Source organism: Paramormyrops kingsleyae, chromosome 24 (assembly GCF_048594095.1).
Source record: "Paramormyrops kingsleyae isolate MSU_618 chromosome 24, PKINGS_0.4, whole genome shotgun sequence".
Classification (NCBI taxonomy): domain Eukaryota; kingdom Metazoa; phylum Chordata; class Actinopteri; order Osteoglossiformes; family Mormyridae; genus Paramormyrops; species Paramormyrops kingsleyae.
Window position 1 is genome coordinate 13,212,318 of NC_132820.1, and position 18,917 is coordinate 13,231,234.

The 18,917-nt window shown below is 46.3% G+C and overlaps 1 protein-coding gene across 11 annotated transcripts in view; it reads left to right on the plus strand.

Moving 5' to 3' along the window:
- LOC111850619 (protein Aster-B-like) overlaps positions 1-18,917 on the plus strand; it is a 63,926-nt gene that overhangs the window by 15,729 nt on the left and 29,280 nt on the right. For 8 of the 11 annotated variants that reach the window (XM_072706205.1, XM_072706209.1, XM_072706212.1 and 5 more), the window contains exons 1-2: positions 8,115-8,473; positions 16,268-16,996. The exons of 1 other annotated variant lie outside the window; for it this stretch is intronic. In XM_072706205.1, the coding sequence (XP_072562306.1) occupies positions 16,686-16,996 (311 nt within the window). In that variant the 5' untranslated portion in view covers positions 8,115-8,473; positions 16,268-16,685. Of the gene's footprint in view, positions 1-8,114; positions 8,474-16,267; positions 16,997-18,917 lie in introns of those variants that run through there. 2 more of the 11 variants (XM_072706206.1, XM_072706216.1) reach the window with 2 other exon arrangements.

An 18,917-nucleotide genomic window follows, 5' to 3' on the forward strand; every position in this document is an offset into this window, starting at 1 on the left:
ATGCAGCTTCTGACAGTAGGTGTGTAAAAATAGTCAGGCCAACATAAAGTACGCAGCCACTAAAACTCCTAGTCATCCCTTGTCAGTGATATTACTAATTTGGTCCGCTATATACTGTAAATGAATCACATTTGCAGTGTCATGAACATGGTGCTATGTGTCACCGTTGATGTGAGCTGGATGTTTAGTTGGCCGTCACACATGTCCTTTCCTGAGAGAGACATCATTAGGTGAGGGACCCCTGTATGTGTCCCCCATTCCATGAGACTTTTACTGTCTTATGTTCTGAATACTAGAATTCCACTTCCATTGTCCTGGGGTTTCCATGTCGTCACCTCCTTCATAATGCATTCTGGGAAACGCTGTTCTTCCAGCAGTCCCCCATAAACATATGAGTGTTCTACAGCAAAGTCTTTACCAAGGCCTTTGACATGATGGCTCTAGCTATGCTGCTGAATCCCTATTGAATTTGAAGCATTCTTTCTCATAGTAAAGGTAAAGCAAGATGGCCACAGCGGCTCTTCTGTCCGTTTTTATTTTACGGCGAGGGCTATATCCGAATCCCTTGTGACAGCAAGGGCACTTTCGGGCAATCGGCGGCTGCACATGACTTCAGGGCCACCGAGGCGAGTTCACTGTGCTGAGCGTAAGAAACCCTGTATTTCAGCAAGACTATCTGAGGGCAGAATTAGCATGAGGATATTCTGCAGCTCCTGCGTTATGAAGCTGACATGGGTACAGGCCCCACCTCCACGTCCCCGGGACAGCCGACACTCTACTTTTGGCCTCTCGAACTCGGGCCTGGCACCGTCATTCAAACCAACTCGGCTGTTTTGACCCATTTTGAGGAAACCCAGAAGCTTCCTGTCCTGAGGACGGAAAGAACATGGGGTCATTCTCGGCATTCGCTGTCTCTCCACGTTTGTGATGATTTAGGGATTTAGCTGCTTAGCAAGCATTTTTTTTTTCTGGAAGAACTTGCATGCGTTCATTTTTATTTGTTCTTGCAGCTGGTTATTCCACAGACACCCCCCCCCCATCCCCCCCCCAACCCTCCAGCTCGGACATAGGCCTGCCCCCAAGTGCGACTCTCCTCAGGCTTCTGCCGTTAAACATCATAAGGTGCTGGGAAAATGCGACAGAACTAGGTGGATCGAAAGATCAGCCGAGGATTTGCATAACTGCTGTGATGTCACACAGAAACCCAGTCACACAAGACTGCCCCCTACAAACTGCCCCCTCCTGTACCCCGCTTTGTCCTGAGTGCAGACTACGTCTATCCATCACCCTTTGGGTAGAGTGGTAGGCCGCCTGACTTTGGGACCCCAAACCCCAGTGGGAGGGGGTCCTGGCCTGGCTGTCCCAGACCTTTTTCCCTCTCCTTCAGACTCCTTTCCAGACCACATACTTAACACATTTTTCAGGCATCAGTCAGGTGCAGATCCAAGCCCAGGGGCAGTGCTTATCGGTCATCAAACTTTTGGGTTTCACTCCATAGAAATCTAATCATATCACTCTCCGTTTGGTCCATCTTGGGTCCACAGCCTACAGCCGTCTGTTTAATTTGGACATAAATGTCACGCAGGCAAAATATACTTTGATATTCTACGTCTGAGGCCCCATTGTGTATGTGGCTTCGAGAAACTTCCAGAAAATTTGATGCGGCTTGTCAAATCTATTATTCTTGTTGGAGACACTGGCCATCAACCTTATGGTCACCTGACCCATCGCTTGCTCGGCCTGTCCCAGCCAGGGTCTGGGCACCGTGATGCGGCCTAACAGGAAGTGCTCTGTAGTGCTGAATAACGACTGAAAACCACAGCATCGGTCTGCGGTTCCTCTGCAGGATCTCATTGCAACACCGGCGTGTCGTTTTGCATGCAACATGCTTCCGTAAAGCTGGCTGGCCATTTTGTAGTGCATCTGCAAGGCTTATCGATAAATGATTCTTTATTCTTCTCTACAGTTTGTCCTCTTGCAGTACAAATCTGGGGTGTTAACATAGAGAAATATCCAAATTCAAGGCGTTATGATATGTGAAAATTCACATCCTACATTCGGAATATTAATTTCAGGGAGACGGATGAGGGACAGGGACAGCCAGGGTGGTATTTTGGGTATACTGCGATATTTGCGTTCGAAAACACCCCAAACCCACACGCTTTTGGGAAATACCAGAATAATGTTGCTTTTAAATTAAATTAAATTATGTTGCTGTAAAAATACGCAGTATATCTGGATGGTATGACCGTATTAAAAATTAGATACAACTTTCTTTTTACGAATAAAAAGAAATTGACCAACATGAAGGGCCTATACAGAGTTTATAGAGCCCCTCATGGTAAAGCAAATATGTGTAACACAGCAGTGCATTCAGACCATTATTCTGCTTGCAAAAACTGCCAGACAGGACACATTAGACAGACAGACAGACAGACAGACTGACTGACTGACTGACTGACTGACTGACTGACTGTATTTAACTGTTTGAAAATCTTGTTCCCCTGAACACCTTAGACGTATATTCTAACAGACACTGGTAGCTGGATGATCTGGTTCATGCGTGCTGCCCACCCCATTGGGCTGAGGGGGTGTCCTTTGGCAGGATTACCCCCCCCCCTTTAAAGTCAGGGGTCTTTAATGGCTGAAATGAAGGAGGATGAGCGTGTTGGCGATGAGGCCGTGTGACTCACTGCTGGGCACAGAGCCGCAGTCAGAAGCTTCAAAAGAGGCGGATTTCTCCTGAAAGGTCTGGAAATGTCAGGCGGAATTCCACACCGTGAATGAGCCCAGTTGTCTGCTGGATGTCCAACGTGTCTCTGCACTTTCCCTCGGAGGGGATGAAAGGGGGCAGGTGTCTGGACACGGAAACAAGTGGCGCCACCTAGCATAGACCTGGCTAGTGATGCTAAATGCCCACTATTCCGAAATATTCTCAGATGCATGACAGATGTCATAGGGGTCCCTTTATGTCATACTGTGTGCTTATGGCTAAGCGGTGCTGTGAACATCACACATTAAGGAGCAGAACTTCAAAAACACAGCTGCTCTCTCCTTCTAGCCCTGTTTCCCGTTGTTTTTCCGTGCATTTGGAAAGCGAGTGTTTTTGACTCTGTAAATGTTAGATTAAAGCCCTGGAGTAACTAATAGCCATTGGCACAAGGTATTACTCTAGGTGTAATGGCTCCAGTGAAAGATCTGGCCTTGAACTCCCAAAGCTTAGAGTTTCAATAAAATAACCTACTAAGGAAACCATGGTAAAAATAATATGGATCTGGCGGTTGCCACTGCTTGGACCCGAAAAATACTGGTAAAATCCATGGTCACACCGCTAGGGTTGGGCGTTTGAACTCCGCGTGTGGGACGTGTATGATCTCCCGTTTCATGCGGGATTCCTCTGGGTGCTCCGCTTTCCTCCCTGTAGTACAAAACAGTAAAAGCCATGTGTTTTTATATATATTGATCAGACGTTTGCAGGTGTCACAAGTGAGCGGGTTTTTCCAGACCACTAAAACCCTAATTCATTTAAAAAACCCTAATTAATAAGCTGCGATATAGGGTTTCATTGAATGCACTGTATCATTCGAAGCACATTAAGCCAACCATGTCAGCCGAGTGTGTCAGAATAAATGATAAATTATTTGTTACCTCCCCTTCCCACCCCAGGGTGCTAACACAGTGAAGTTCTCTCCTAAACAGAATCCATATTAAGTTCTAAATCCTTCACTCATGGGAGTTTTACTCTCACAAAAATGTTCTGAGGGCTAATGGGAAAATTATTGGTTAAGGGAGATAACCAATCAGATTGGAGAGGAGACGGGTCCAAGCAACTAGAGGTGGGGCTAATACATCTGATTGGTTGGTCCCACCTCCTCTAGTTGCTTGGATTCACCTCCTCTCCAATTTGATTGGTTCAGAATGATAACCAATCATTGATCCTTCTGCCCTCGGAACATTTTTGTGTAAGTAAACCTCCCAGGAGCAAACCCTTTCCCCAGTCCCTTTGAAGAAGGACATGATGTTTCGCAAAGATGAAGCACGTGAAAGCCTTGCATTTGGCATGTGGGAAGCAGCTTCTCATCGTCCGTCCAGAAAAGAAGTTCCCAGTTGTGTATTTTCAGCTCAGAAAACAAGATGTCATAGCTTTCGGGTCTGACTCAGTCTCACTCCCAGCCTGACTGTAACACACACTGGCACAAGCTGGCTCTTTATATGAGAACAAAGCTGTACAGAGGAGGGTAAAGGCACAAATATCACTGGCATACTGGGCCCAACTCCTCCAGGAGCTGAAATCCAGCATCTTGGAAGTTTGGTCTACACGCAGGCAGTCATCCTATTCAGGGTCCCCCTGTACTTCCTGAGACTGAGACGGTCACTCTGCCCCTGTACCAGATTACTGCATATGCATGGATGGATACCTCCATGCAAGGCAGCACGATACCGTGCGTTGAGGTCAAGGTCTAGGTCAAATTTATTTATACAGCACATTTAAAATCAACCGAAGTTGTACCATAGTGCTGCAGAGAGTAAGGACGAGAATAAAATAAATAGATTCAAAAATATTCTATAACAATAGAAAATAAACACGAAAAGCCATTAGAGGGACAAAAAAATATGTTTTTAAACAAGGTTTTTAGAAATCACATCCGAGGGGGATAAGCTAAAGTGAACGGGCAGGTTATTCCACAGATTCGCACCAGCAACAGCAGAAGCCTGGTCTACTTTCATTTTTAACTTAGAACGAGGAACTTAGAACAGGAGATTAAGCTGGTTACAAGACCTAAGAAGGGACTAGAACCGATGTGGAGCAATAACAACAAGCGAAGAGGGAGCCTGACCATGTGAGACCTTAAAGACAATAAGACTTTAAAATGGACCCTATATCTGACTGGCAGCCAGTGCAGTGAAGACAAGCAGGAAGAATATGCTCTTTATTTCTGGTACCAGTCAGGAGTCTAGCAGTGGAATTTTGCACCAGCTGAAGACGGGAACACAACTTTTGAGGGATACCTACAGTCATGTGAAAAAAATAGGAGATGTTTAGTTCTTTATTAAGAAATATCAACATATTACTATTAAATCTTTTTTCAGATCATATGTGTAGATAAAGGTGATGTAACTGTATCGCCTGTGCAAAAAAAGAAACAAATTCACTTGTTTCACAAAAGAAATTAACTAAGATGCCAATGCCTACTGAGGAAAAAGTTAGGACACCCTGTGCCCTAATAGCTAGTATTTCTCCCTTTGGCTGAAATAACTTCAATGAGACATTTCCTATAACCATCTATCAATCTCTGACATCGACTGACAGAAAGTTTTCCCCGCTCTCCAATGCAGAATTCCTTAAGCTGTGTGATGTTTGACGGGTGTCTTGCATGCACTTCCTCTTCAAATCACCCCACAGCTTCTCAATAGGATTCAGATCCGGGCTTTGACTTGACTATTCTAGAACTCTTTCTTGTAAGCTATTCCTTGGTAGATTTACTGGAATGTTTTGAGTCATTGTCATTTGCATGATCCACCCCAACTTCAGCTTCAACTTTTGGACAGATGATCTCACGTTGTCCTGAAGCACCCTCTGATATGATGAAGAATTCATAGTGGATTCTATGACGGTGAGCTGGCCAGGTTCTGCTGCAGCAAAGCAGCCCCAAACCATGACATTTCCACCCCCATGCTTCACAGCTGGCATGAGGTTCTTTTGCTCAAAATATGTCTTTGGTTTACACCAAACTGTCCACTGTTAATATGTCCAAATAATTCAATTTCAGATTCATCTGTCCAAAGCACATTGTTCCAAATGTCCCGGTTTTTGTCTAGGTGGGTCTCTGGCAAACTTCAGTCTTGCCCTGGTATTTTTTTGACAGCAAGAGTTTCCTCCTTGCACAGCTCCCATGTAAACCAAACTTGCACAGTCTCTTTCTGATGGTAGATGCATGTACCTTGACATCAACTGTGGCAAGAGCTTCCTGTGTGACCCGTGATGACATTTTAGGATTTCTGGAGACTTATTTCAGCATCTTGGGCTCTGCTCTTGGGCTGAACTTGCTAGGACAGCCTGCTCTGGCCATACTGGCAGTTGTTTTAAATGTTCTCCACTTGTAAATTATTCTCCGGACAGTGGAATGGCTGATTCCAAACTGTGTTGAGATCTTTTTATATCCTTCCCAGACTCATATGCATCTACATGCTTCTTTCTGAAGGCCTCAGAGAGCTCTTTGGATCTCACCATGGTGATCCCACTCATTTCAACAATCAAGAGCAAACCAAACTAAATGTCTATAGTATAAATAAGATAGACTCCACCAAAAAGCTCTGTAATAATGTTCAAATCATTTTCACCTGATGTGGTGCACCTGAATCTAACTCTAGGCATTTTAAATAATAATGGATGTGAGGGTGTCCTAACTTTTTCCTAAGTGGAAATTGGCATCATAGTTAATTTCTTCTGTTAAATAAGTGAATTTGTTTCTTTTTTTGCATAGGTAATACAGTTACATCACCTTTATCTACACATATGTTTTGAAAGAAGATTTAATAGTGATATGTTGATATTTCTTAATAAAGAACTAAACATTTAATGGGGTGTCCTAATTTTTTCACAAGACTGTATGTACAGAGAATAATTCATTAATAAACATGGATGCTGAAGCAGCATAAATAACGATTGATTATAATGCACTTTAAATAAAAACACCTTAATCCAGTGTCAGTCATGTCCAGGGCTGCTCTTTGGGTCTGGGTGTGTTTGGCTGACTTCCGACAGCTGTTTAAGAAACATCCGCAACATTTTAAATACATCTCAGTGAAGTAGAATGCTGCTTTCATATCCTATGTTCTGATATGAAATGTCAGAAAAAATTTATCCTGTAAAGTTTTCTGGCAAAAAGGCACAGAAACCTTAAAAAGAAGAAGGATAGTGAAGCTGGAAGTATTTCAGTATTATAAATAATAAATTTTGCTCTGTCTTTGCAGTGCTCTGTAATCTGCATGCACAGTGTATAGAGGTATCCTATTTCCACAGAAGCACAGGTGCCTTCCAGTGACAGGGAAGCTTCCCCTGAGGCGGGCCGGGCTCATCATGTGATCTCGGAGCCTTCCGGAATCCGGCCTCGCGTCTTACAAACCAGGAAGGCATGCTGAAAGCCAGCCATTGGCACAAAGAGCACATTGAGCCTGGCCACAGACACACTCACAGAGTCACAGAAACACCCACGGGCCAGCGCCGGACCCTCATGGCCTTTGGTACCCAGATGCGGGAAAAGATCGTGCTGAGCAATTGGCAGCGTGTGATGTAATAATGAGAGAAGGGACACCTGATCAACCGCAGCCAATGAGGTGAAAGCGCTTCGAGTAATGGACACAAAGAAACAACAATGTCACCAACAATGGCATCAAAGAACCTATTATACTATTCATTGTTTTATATAATAATTTTGTACATATGTCCCCAAAACCCACAGTATCCGGGGTTAAAATGGTGGTTGATGATTAATCCCGTTTATTATTTGATTAGATGGATTGACGGGTACTTCAAGTTGTGTCATATGCTGATGGCTCTGTTTTGACACCACATGAAAGAAAGCATAATGCGATAGAGAGGGAGGCGTACAGTAGCTTTGTGTTACATTCTTAAAGAAGCTGATTTTTGTGCTATTGTGCTCCATTCTGGTCAAACTTTGTGCGAGCTGTGTTCTAATGTTGTAACTGCGTTTTATTATATCTCGATATATTCCTATATTAAGTGTATAATACGTATAACAGCAGAGACCACTGTATACAGTACATTATAGTGTGGGTTTCCTGTCACAACCGTGATTTCTCATAATTCAAAAACAGTGCAATTTTCCATATGATCCATTTTCAAGTGATCAGCAATGCTCGCTTTGTTTAAAACCGCTTGAGTAAAATAGGCTGATTATGTTGGGACATCACGTCAGTTCCTTATCAGTACTTGGCTCGGCTGAGAGAGCGGCGCGTGGACCCAACATAACGGAATGTTATGAGCCAACCTCCTGAGCCTGTCATTGGTCCTTGCTGGAGCAGTCCGACACGGAACTTCTGCGCTGATTGGACAGCATCAGTGTCAATCTAAACCAAAAGCGCTAACGATTTCTTGGACTGTTCTATGTTTCCACGGGGACCAAATTCTTAATTTTAAAATACCATTTCATCAGTTAAAGTAAATCGATACTTAGAATAACTACAGTCTGTTAATGAGAAAAAAAGTTTGTATTTGGCTGTTAATAGGGATTTTGGCTTTCTAAATTCAGATCTGTGGGGTTTTACAACCCCCGTAGTAGCATAGTGGTTGGACTTATGAGAAAAGGGAAATCTGTAGACCGGATAAATTGCAAATTATTATGGTAGCGTTAATTGGATTAGTTTACCGAGGGATGTCCCAGACGTCGCAATTCCGCTGGGGAAGCCTTTGACTCCGGCGGGCCTCCCTACGAAGGGGACGTCGCCAAAGGTAGGTTGAGGTCTGGCTTTTATAATTTCGGATGGATGTTGTTACCCGGCACTCGCCGACTAGCTGGATACGGCGTGACTAGTTAGTACGCGGCGCTTGGCGATGGGTGATCAACAGGGTGCCCCTGTTTAGCTTTACTAATGAGTTAAATCGTGGCCGATTAACAGTGCAGTCGATAGATGTCACCTTACCATAAATAAATTCAAAATTAGATCACCGAATTCAGAATTATGTCACCGAATAATATCTTGCTTCTTATTTGATTTCCTGAAACTCCACAAGTCCTATAACATTCTCTATATCATCCACAAATCTTATAACAAAACAAGTAATGTTTATGTAGTATGACAGAAAATTCCACTGGAGTTTCCCCGACTCCTTTGCGGACAGGTATAAATCCCGCGTAAGGTACCGCTTATTTAGCCTTATTCGGCTTCCCAAGTTTGTAAAATACCCGGCTTTTCACACTGAGGCTGCTCAGCATGATTTTAATTTTTAAATATGGAGAAGTTTAACGAGCACCGTTCGGGGCTTCTGACGGACGGGTCAGATGCCGGGTCCACACGGCACACCCCAGGCTGTTGGTGACGGAGATAACCCCACGGTCCCCTGCTGCCTACACCTTCGCTTACTTTACAGATAGCCCTGCAGGAAGTCACAGCCCAGGGCCCCCGCCTGGGTGCGAGAGCTCGGTGCCTCCCGCCCCCCTGCCGATGTGACCGCAGCGCCGGTGTCGATGCTCACACGCCTGCAGCCAGTCGGGGCCGCTCGCCGGAAGGTGTTCGCGCCTGTACTGCTAAGGCTGCGAGATACTAAGCGTGTGCTGTAGCGCTATTAAAAGCATCGGCGTAGTACAACTATATAATTCACTTTTACAGGCACGCAGGCACATACACATCTCACAAAATCTTTTCCCTAATGTCATTTTTAAAAATGACTTGGCCCTGTGTGTCGGAGTGAAACTGTGAAGCACCCATCCTACTACCTGAGGGTCCCTGCAAGGGTTTCTATGCTGTGATGAATCAAGCTTTAAGCCACTTAGGATGAAAGAGTTGAGTCTTAGCTTCCAGCCGCTGTTCCATTATCTACTTATCCAGTACAGTCGCTATAGCCCTCTAGTCTATCCCCAGAGGAACGGGGCTGGGGCCGCCCAGGGTGTAAGCTGCTAAATGATTTTACAGGAGTGCATTCTGTATCTATTTAACTTTTTGGACAAAAGCTAAATCTGTTCTGCTTTAAACCTGAGGTGAAGGAGAGCTGTGTTTCAGGATGTCAGGTGCCGTGGTGCTCCGAGGTGGTTTTTTTTTTCCCCCCTGCCGAGTCAGCATTCTGTAAACGGGTAGCCATGTTGGGGAAACGTTCTCCATCACTCAGGCTTACCAACATAAATTTGTTTCCCAGCACTTCACTGCAGATGTTGGTCAGGAGTAGGGATTAGTTGGGGGGGGGGGTTAGGTCAGGTCAACAGACTTCGCTTGGAATGGATGCTCACTGGGTTGCAGAATGATTTTTCTTGCATGACCAGGGAGATGTACACACCCTCTTGCTCGATGCATTTAATATTACATGCAGTGACTATTTACGCATTTTATTTGTTAGTTTTCTGAAGTGTAGTTGAGCGCCCTCTGTTGAGGAGATTCAGTACAGCTGAGGGCTTCTTTTTGGGGTTTAGGTTGGTCTAGCTGACCCAGAGATCCTACGGGCTTATTGCTGCTGCCTGGACTCTACGCGGCTTCTTCATTCAGCCTCGGTTCTCCCGCGGCCCTCGCCGTCGGTGTCCTTGACATGGTATGCGATGGGCTGCTGATCCAGCCTCCGCTTATCCTCGCTTCTGACATGGCAGGAAGCCTTGGGCCGGCAAACGGCTCCTATCAGATCTGATGTGTAACCTCTCAGAGGCCAGACTGAAAACTGCTGCAGTGTTGAGTTCTTGTCGGTGTAGCAAGGCTTTAATAGTGTTCTGTTAGCCAGGTGATTGTGTCAGGGCATGAAACTGGAAAACAGCCTGTACTTCAAGGAACGTCAGGTTGTAAGAATGAGCAGGGGGGGGGGGGTGACATGTACAAACAAAACTTACTGGCACTCACAGGCGCTTCCTATCCGGTTCCTAGGGCTGACGTAAGGGGAATTCTGCTTGCTTTGCTTTAATATCAGCTTGTAGGGATGGCGTGTTCCGTTCCAGTGTCAGTAACAGGAAATGTGCATTAAGTGCTGGGGTCGGCTGCAATGTGGTGTTATGTCGCCTGTAGTATGGCTGTCACTATTGATTGTATATTACTCAATTTTTAAATATAGGTTAATTTAACGATTAATCGAGTAATCGTTTATATAGAATATAAATTGTAAATGGCACATGGCAGAAACCAACCTGGGATGGGGTAGCAGCCCATTGCAGGGTACTCATTCACTCACCTCACCCTTACAGCCCATTGCAGGGTACTCATTCACTCACCTCACCCTTACAGCCCATTGCAGGGTACTCATTCACTCACCTCACCCTTACAGCCCATTGCAGGGTACTCATTCACTCACCTCACCCTTACAGCCCATTGCAGGGTACTCATTCACTCACCTCACCCTTACAGCCCATTGCAGGGTACTCATTCACTCACCTCACCCTTACAGCCCATTGCAGGGTACTCATTCACTCACCTCACCCTTACAGCCCATTGCAGGGTACTCATTCACTCACCTCACCCTTACAGCCCATTGCAGGGTACTCATTCACTCACCTCACCCTTACAGCCCATTGCAGGGTACTCATTCACTCACCTCACCCTTTCAGTCAGTTTAGGCACTTCCAATTCACTTAAATAGCATTTTTTTTTTTTTGGACAGTGGGAATCCGAAGAATCTGGCACAAACCCATGTGCACATGGAGAGACACGCAAACTCCACACACACAAAACAGTGGTGTGCAGCAATAGCTCCACCTACTTCTCCACCTTCAATACTAGGTCTGCACGATGTGCAGTGTTAATGCCGACATCACATGTTATGTACATGCACTTGTTGCATTGCAAGGACCATGCCGGTCAGCATGGTTGGCCTCAAAAAGTTATGCTAAAGTGTTTTTACTGTCATAGTGAACTTTCCAAGCTCTGCAATTTAATGATGTTTTGTTTTCAACATTTAGTTGTTAATGTTAATTAAAAAAAGTCTGAAGTTTGCCACCACTGCTTTTGCATGAGGCCTGCATGCACATTATGGTAATCATTCTCATCCTTGCCGTTTGACTCACTCCAGTGTTTCTGCTGGTAACATTTCTCTGTGGCAGTCGGCCACGACAAAGTTTTTGCTGCCACTTCAATACAACTTCAGTCCGACGCATCATCTAATCCAACGCTGACTCACCCGGGAAGCCCGATTCCCGCCCCGACCCCTCATGCATGCATGACGGGAATTCAGCTGGTTAACAGCACTAATAAGCTATATTACGTTGTCATTTAGCAGACGTTCTTATAAAGCTGTAATAAAATGAGCTTACTTGGGTATTTTCCAAGGAAACGAAAAACAAACAAGGTAGGTAAACAGAACAGGCATTTAGTTAGGTTAGGGGGGGCTATGATGCATCTCTCTGCACTTTCTTAAGCTCCATTGACACACACTGTAACACACTTGTGTATCTCTGTTTTATTGGTTTGAATGACTGAGTGGGAATGAAAATTTGTTTTCCATCCCCTATACTTTTAACCTGATACACTACCAGGTTTTACATGTGAAAGGGAGTCACACACTGGGAGCAAATCATTTCCCACGACAAGCCCGCTAAATTTGACTGAGTCACATGCGCAGTTAGGCTGCTGTTACGTTGCTGAGTGAAGCACTGATGACAGGCAAACTGTTGAGGACTTAATTTAACAACCGGCAAAAAAGTAGCTATAACTGTCACTGAAAATAACTAGCCGATATTTATTCATAAAATTAAGTGTTTGTTCACCTCCATAAACAGAAAGAGAACACGCCATAACTAAACAGTAAAAAAATCATATGTACAGCAGTGGCTGGATGTCTTAATTTATTTTTCTCAGAATACACATGAAACGTCTTGATCCACAGGAAACGCTGCAGTCATAGACAGTGTGGTGCGTTTGTGGGAAAAAATAACATAGACAATGTCTTTTCCTAAGTAGATTTATCTTTCGCTGTTTTGGAAATATTTTGGATTCCATGGAGACAATGCTGACCAAAAGCAAATGATTGGTTAGCACTGCTTTGTCTATTGGCACGACTTGTGGCTACACCACCAACTTACTTGGCAAATCTGTTGGTAGATAAGTTCTATTTGGCTATAGTTCATTTTCAGCTCCTAAAAATCCCAAAAACTTCAAATATCACAGTGTGAACTTTTTTCTATTGTCGTTCAGCCCTATTCAAAACGCACAATGCGTTCACAAAGAAAAAAATAAGGTTATCATGTATCGTGTTTTGTAAGGTGATGTGGCTTATGTGACAGCACTGCTCTGTGTTTGAGCAGTGATTATTCTGAGAGAGAGAGATTGTAGAAAGTACATTTAAGCAAAGTAATTTAAGGCAAAGTGATGACAAAGACAGGGTTGGTTAGTTTGAGAGGCCAAATGTGACATATCTATGGCTGATCTCACATTATTAGGTGAGTCCGTCAAACCAGAATGTCTTCTTTTAAGATGTATTTGTATTGCAGTCGTGCTGTTGTGATGTTTAAGCTCCTCTTCCTTTTGCTATATTGCCAAATAATCGCAAAGGCAAATTTTAATGGATGCTTTTTTTTTAAAATCGAGTAGTTGCGTTTAAAACTTGAATCTTGGCTTGTCTCGTCTGAATCTGTTTTCATGTATTGATGTGCTTTGAGATAAGAAAATAAAGCCAGACACATAGGCCATATTTAAACCCTGGATTATTATGCGTCTCTCTTCTGTTATGATGCTTAGCTGGAATGGAACCTCTTTAAGTGGTTGAATTATGACTTCATCAATAGCAATAGGGTTGTACCCATATTTACATATATTTGATAGGTTTCTTTGTCCAAAGCCATGCACAAGTGAAGATCAAAGACAAGGGTCAGCCAGAGATCCTGGAAGAATTGGGGTTACAGCCATGGGATTTGAACCCACAACATTCCAGACATTGGCACAGATTGTACACATGGTCGTAAGCCAATCTGCACGTGTTTTCCCCCCAAAGTGACTGAAATAATACAGTGCTTCCATTGTTCAGGACGGGCTTTTTAAAATCTGCCACCCACTTCCTCTCTGTGCCATGTGGAGGGGAGCCTGCAGGCCCAACGGCTGGCATATAGGGTCTCACGGAGGACCGGTGACATTTATGGAAGGAGGAACACTCTGGGGGAGTCCGGCTGGCTGGCCTCGGGTCTGTAATCGCAGGTGACGAGCGTAACGCCCATTAATTGCGGGCATGGTGCATTGACAACGATGTCATTGTCAAGATGGTTATCACACCCTTTTTATCCAAAGCCATTTCGAGCTTACAGTTTCAGTGGTATATTTATAGAGTTGTCACATTTATTTTGCTGAAGGAATTCAGGTCATGTGCTTTGCTAAAGGGTGCCTGATCACCTTTCATAATGAGTGCAGCTTCCTGAGCCGCATGTCTGGGGTGAGGTGGCCTTGGGGGGGGGGAAGCTGCTGGTTCCGGTCCTGTCCCCTGCTCGCGGGACGCAGGCCGCAGCACTTTTCCCGGGAAGCCAAGCTGCACCGTAAGCGATCGCACAGCGATCTCCGCCGTCGGCAGCGATGGCAGCTGCATTATTTATTAGCTGAGCGGAGAGAGGAAGCGAGTGCTGAACACGCATGTATGGATGTCAGGGAGAGACTCGGGCAACTTACTGCTTTTGTGAGGAGCTAATGGACTCTAAGGCTTTTTATTCACCCAAAAGAGGCTCCAGAATATCTCAGCATGTCTACTCATGGTCTCAGTTACTCTCCAGCACAATGAATATGTGAAATCTGGGTCAATCAGTAATGCTTTTAAGACATAGATGTTCCATTAACTGCCAGTATGTGAGATGATAATTGGTCACTGACGGCATTTCAGTGTCTGTAAGCATGCCGTGAGCTGATTCTTGGGAACTTGGTGTTAAGGAAGGTTAAACTTTCGGTGCTGTTCACATTTTCTCTTAAACCTTTGGTCATATTTAACAGGAAGAGAGACCCTGTCAGAGACGGATGCCATGACCCAGTCTAACTCCCCACGGGTGGGAAGGTCTTGTTGAGGTTTCACATTAATCATAGTGAAGGGTGCATGGGAGCACAGCCGCAGGTGTATCAGTCTACCAGCGGCGCCCTGAGCACTTCCAGAGAAGAGGCCCTGAGCCCTGGGCCCTGGGCCCTGAGCCCCTCCTGTGTTTCTGCTGGCCTTATCTCCAGGCTCTGTTTTTGTACCATTGCGGCTGAGGGCAGGGGTCCCTCCTAGCTTTTGATGCGTCCGATAGCTGTGTTTGCCTGACAGCTTTCTGTTTTCTCAGCGTGAGATACTCTTCTCTCCATTACTTATTGTGCCTGTCGCTTTCTCGCTGGACTGCACACTGATTTGCTGAGGTCTGTCAGGTGACCTAAGACTCCGCTGCACCTCTATGAATGGATTTGTTTCAAGTAAATCGTTATTATTTAATACTCCCTGTTTTTGTTTGGCCGAACACTTTTTATTCCAGGCCTATCGCCTATCATGTTGCTCGTATTGTTTAGTGTTTCTGTAAGCTGTGTTTGCCGTAATCCTTAACCATGCATGTGCTGGTTTGCAGCCAGGGCACAGTATATTATTTGCTCAGAAAGAAATGATCTTGAGTAATTATGCAGCACTTGATTTATCAAATGGAAAGACGCTGTTTTGACTGTGGTCACTGTGCAGGTTGTCCCTGGGGGGCGAGCTGTGACCGCGTTCCGTGTTTGGGCCTCTTAGCCCCTCCCGTGACCATTTCCTTCTCCAAACAGGGACCTCTTCTCTGGAAGTGCTTAGAGCCGCGTGATGACGCTAAGTTCAGTGTGGCATGTTTGTGTATCTGGGCTGCCCCTGTCTAGTATACTGATAATAATAATCATAATGTACTCTTGCCAATTTCTACAGCTAAATTTTATACTGTAGCAGTTCACACTAAGTACTTTTTCACCGCCTCCTAGAAGCAAAGAAACAATCATCCCAGAGCTTCTGCAAATCCCTTCCAACTGGCCAGTGTCGCCGCTGTGCCATCCACCTGCGTCCGGGCCCTCGCCACAGCTGCCCCCACCACAGCGGTAATGTCGGCTGTTATATTTATCCAGTCTGTAGGCTTTCAGAAAGTCGTCAGACCCACGATGCCCCCGTGTCCGGCATAATTATAGAGGCGTTTTACCGCGAGCACAGTGCAGCTGTTGTGCCGATCCTCATTTTGCAGAAGTGAGATGATGGGGCTTTAACGCAGAGATAACCGTACACCTGCGTCTGTGCCAAGTCCCGGCGACTTTCTAGCTATTCAGATGTTGCCGGCTCGTTTTTGAGGATGCCCTGAAGCTGTGGCTGTTTTGCCCGGGAATTCCCCTTCTTGAGGAGGAATCGTTCTAAACCGTGAAAAGAAGGAACTTTGTTTTTCAAGTGAGCGACTTCTGGCTAAGGATGGATAACATTAGTCCAGGTCGATTTCTGCCGAAAGCCCCATGAACATAGAAAGCCTCTGACAACTGGCCCACAGTGTGTTTGAAAGGGAGAGGAAAGTGTAAGTGTAAGTGTGATAGAGCCGTGTGGTTTCTGTGTGTGTGTGTGTGTGTGTGTGTGTGTGGTTGCCCGTCTGCCCCTTGCTGCCCTGTGCACTCTGCTCTACAGGACCAGCCGTGAAGCTGTGGACGGGGGTCCCAGCAGGGGGAGCCCTGAGGTACAGAGTGGAGGGCTCCCAGGGAGCGGCCGCCTCTCGGCGTTTGGACCTGGCAGAAACTGGAGTGCGGTCCAGCTCCGCGCCCCGGTGTCGGCTGCTCTGCCTAGAGCTGAAGCCCCTCCCACTGCCACAGAGCCACACCTCCAAACTGATTTCCTGTACAAGTACCGCACAGCTGCCAGTGGCTGAGTCACAAGGGCTGTGTGACAGGGCAGGACCGGGCAGTGAAGAACTGAAGGCCTCACGTTGGACTCGCTGCTTGTGATGCGCTGACAGCAGGAGGAAGCTGCAACCCGGCTAGGACAATCCAGACCGCAAGACTCTCCCGTTCCTCTGTGGGCCTCTCATGCCTGGAGGGCAGCGGGGGCGATGGCTGACATGCTACACCTTCAGCTTCACGGCGGGAATGGAGGGGCCGGTGCTGTGGGGAGGTCTGGCCAGCCTGGGCCGGACGGCAGCCCCAGGTCACACCGAAGCAGGTGCAGGGTGGGGGAGCCAGTCGGCTTGGGGGGGTCCAGGGAGCAGCTTCCACTGCCGTCCATCGCGATAACGCCGTCGAGCGATGAGGACACGCCGCGCTCTGTCTGCTCCACGCCCAGCTCCTCGCCCCGCCAAAAGCGCTCGCTCATACGGCGCTGGCTCAAGGTGAACGACAGGAAGAGGCGCTGCTGTGCCAACAGGTCGGTATGGCAGCGAGCCGGCGGCCCCCTACAAGCTATGCTGCTATTACACGGCTAAAGGGGGCAGGTGAAACGTTTTACCACTATGTAGGAACCAGGAACCGGGCGGTTGTAGTTTTGCGACCCAGCAAAAGGGGAGCAGTCGTCAGCTTGGTGACCAGGTGGATGGTATGTCATTGGTGGGACTGAGGTCACCAACCGCCGCCGGGTCAGTGCCATGGGTGTCCATCATCAGCAATTAGTCCCTGACTGCTAACTGGCTGAGCCTCCATGTCAGAGCTGGGCCTTGCATACGATTTACATTTCATTTTTCATGAGGCATGATAGTCTGTGATTTTGGAGGGGGGGGTACCTGGGGTGTGGACCCATGCTCTGCAAGGAACCGTCAGTGGCCTACACTCGTCTAGTAAAAATTCCTTCCACGAATACCAACCCACAAATCCTTCACCCGTTCCCTTTCACCTTAAACTCCTCGTCTGTTGCCGTAGAACAGCCTGATTGATGATCCATCTGGCAGGACACTGCTGTTGAACCTCTGGGACCATGAATCATTTGATTCTCTCTGTTTACCTGCGATTTCCATCTTTCTGGGCTTTTGTTCTGTGCGAGCACTTTGTGTAGTAAAACATTTCTATCTGGCAGAACTTAAGTCACTGTCGTGATGCCAGCGTCAGGGTATTAAGGGCGCTGGGAAACCTGCTTGAGCTGTGGGCCCAGGGGGTAGGACCGGGCCCTGGGGGTAGGACCGGGCCCAGGAGGCAGGCTCAGCTCCACGAAACCTTCCCACTTGTGGCCGTCAGTTTCACCAGTCAGTTTTCAGTGCAATTGGAAAGTCGTAAGCGAGGTCTTTCAGTCAATGAGGAACAAGGGGTAGAAACTGCTGCCTAGCCGACTTTGTTTATGTGTCATGCCTCACTAACCTTTGACCCCAGGTCAACGGTGTCTAGTTGTTCTCCAATAGGGTGTCAAGTTCTTAAGTCATTGTTGGTGTGTGATGTAGCGTCACCTGGATTCCTCAGATTTCAATCGAAAAAGTAGTCAGAGCTGCAAAGTGAGGTGACTTCCCACAATTCTTAACTCAACTACGACCCGCTTGTCCACCAGCTATGGCCGTCGCCCTGTCCTTATGTGGTGATGCGTGGGTGCCGTCGATTTTTGGAAAATGAGGGCAAAAATTCTAGAAAGATCTGTGAAGGCTTTTCCCGCAGAGCTTCTTCAGCTGTCCTACACTCTGGCATCAGGTTATGACCGCGCAACCTTTTATATCAGAGAGCTCAGTATCAGGGTAAGATCAGTACCGCTGATCAGAGCGGTTCATGTGGAGGTGGGCGTTAAATCGATTTTATCGATTAATTCGAATTTACAGTTCAGAACGATGTATTTTTATGAAAATTGATTTTATTACGTATTTTACACGCAAGCACCAAAAGCGAAACTAATGCGACGCACCGTTCTTCACGGGTAAATTAGCGCGGCGCACCCAAACGCTGTAGCAGATTCACAAACAACATGGCAATGGTTCGGTTTTGCGCCGTCGGACACAGACCAAACAGGTCCTCGTTGCAAAGTATGTTTAAAAACTGTTGCAACCAAAGGAAGCTGCACGACAAATTTATTCCAGCACGTAAAGCAGAGGCACGCAGCGGAGTGGGAGAAGTGCAGCTTCCAGCGAAATGAAAATACCCGCAGCGCCAGCACAACATCCGAAGTTAAGCAAGCAACCGTCCCCGACACGTTTTCGAACTGTGTGCCATATGATAAGAATGGGGCACGGTGGGAGGCGATAACAAACGCTGTCGCGATGTATATTGCAAAAGACATGGTGCCCATACATACTGTGGAAAAGCCGGGATTCATTAACATGCTTTTACAAGTTTCTAAAAGTGTTTACAATGGCGTGGTCTGCCATCTCACAAGCATC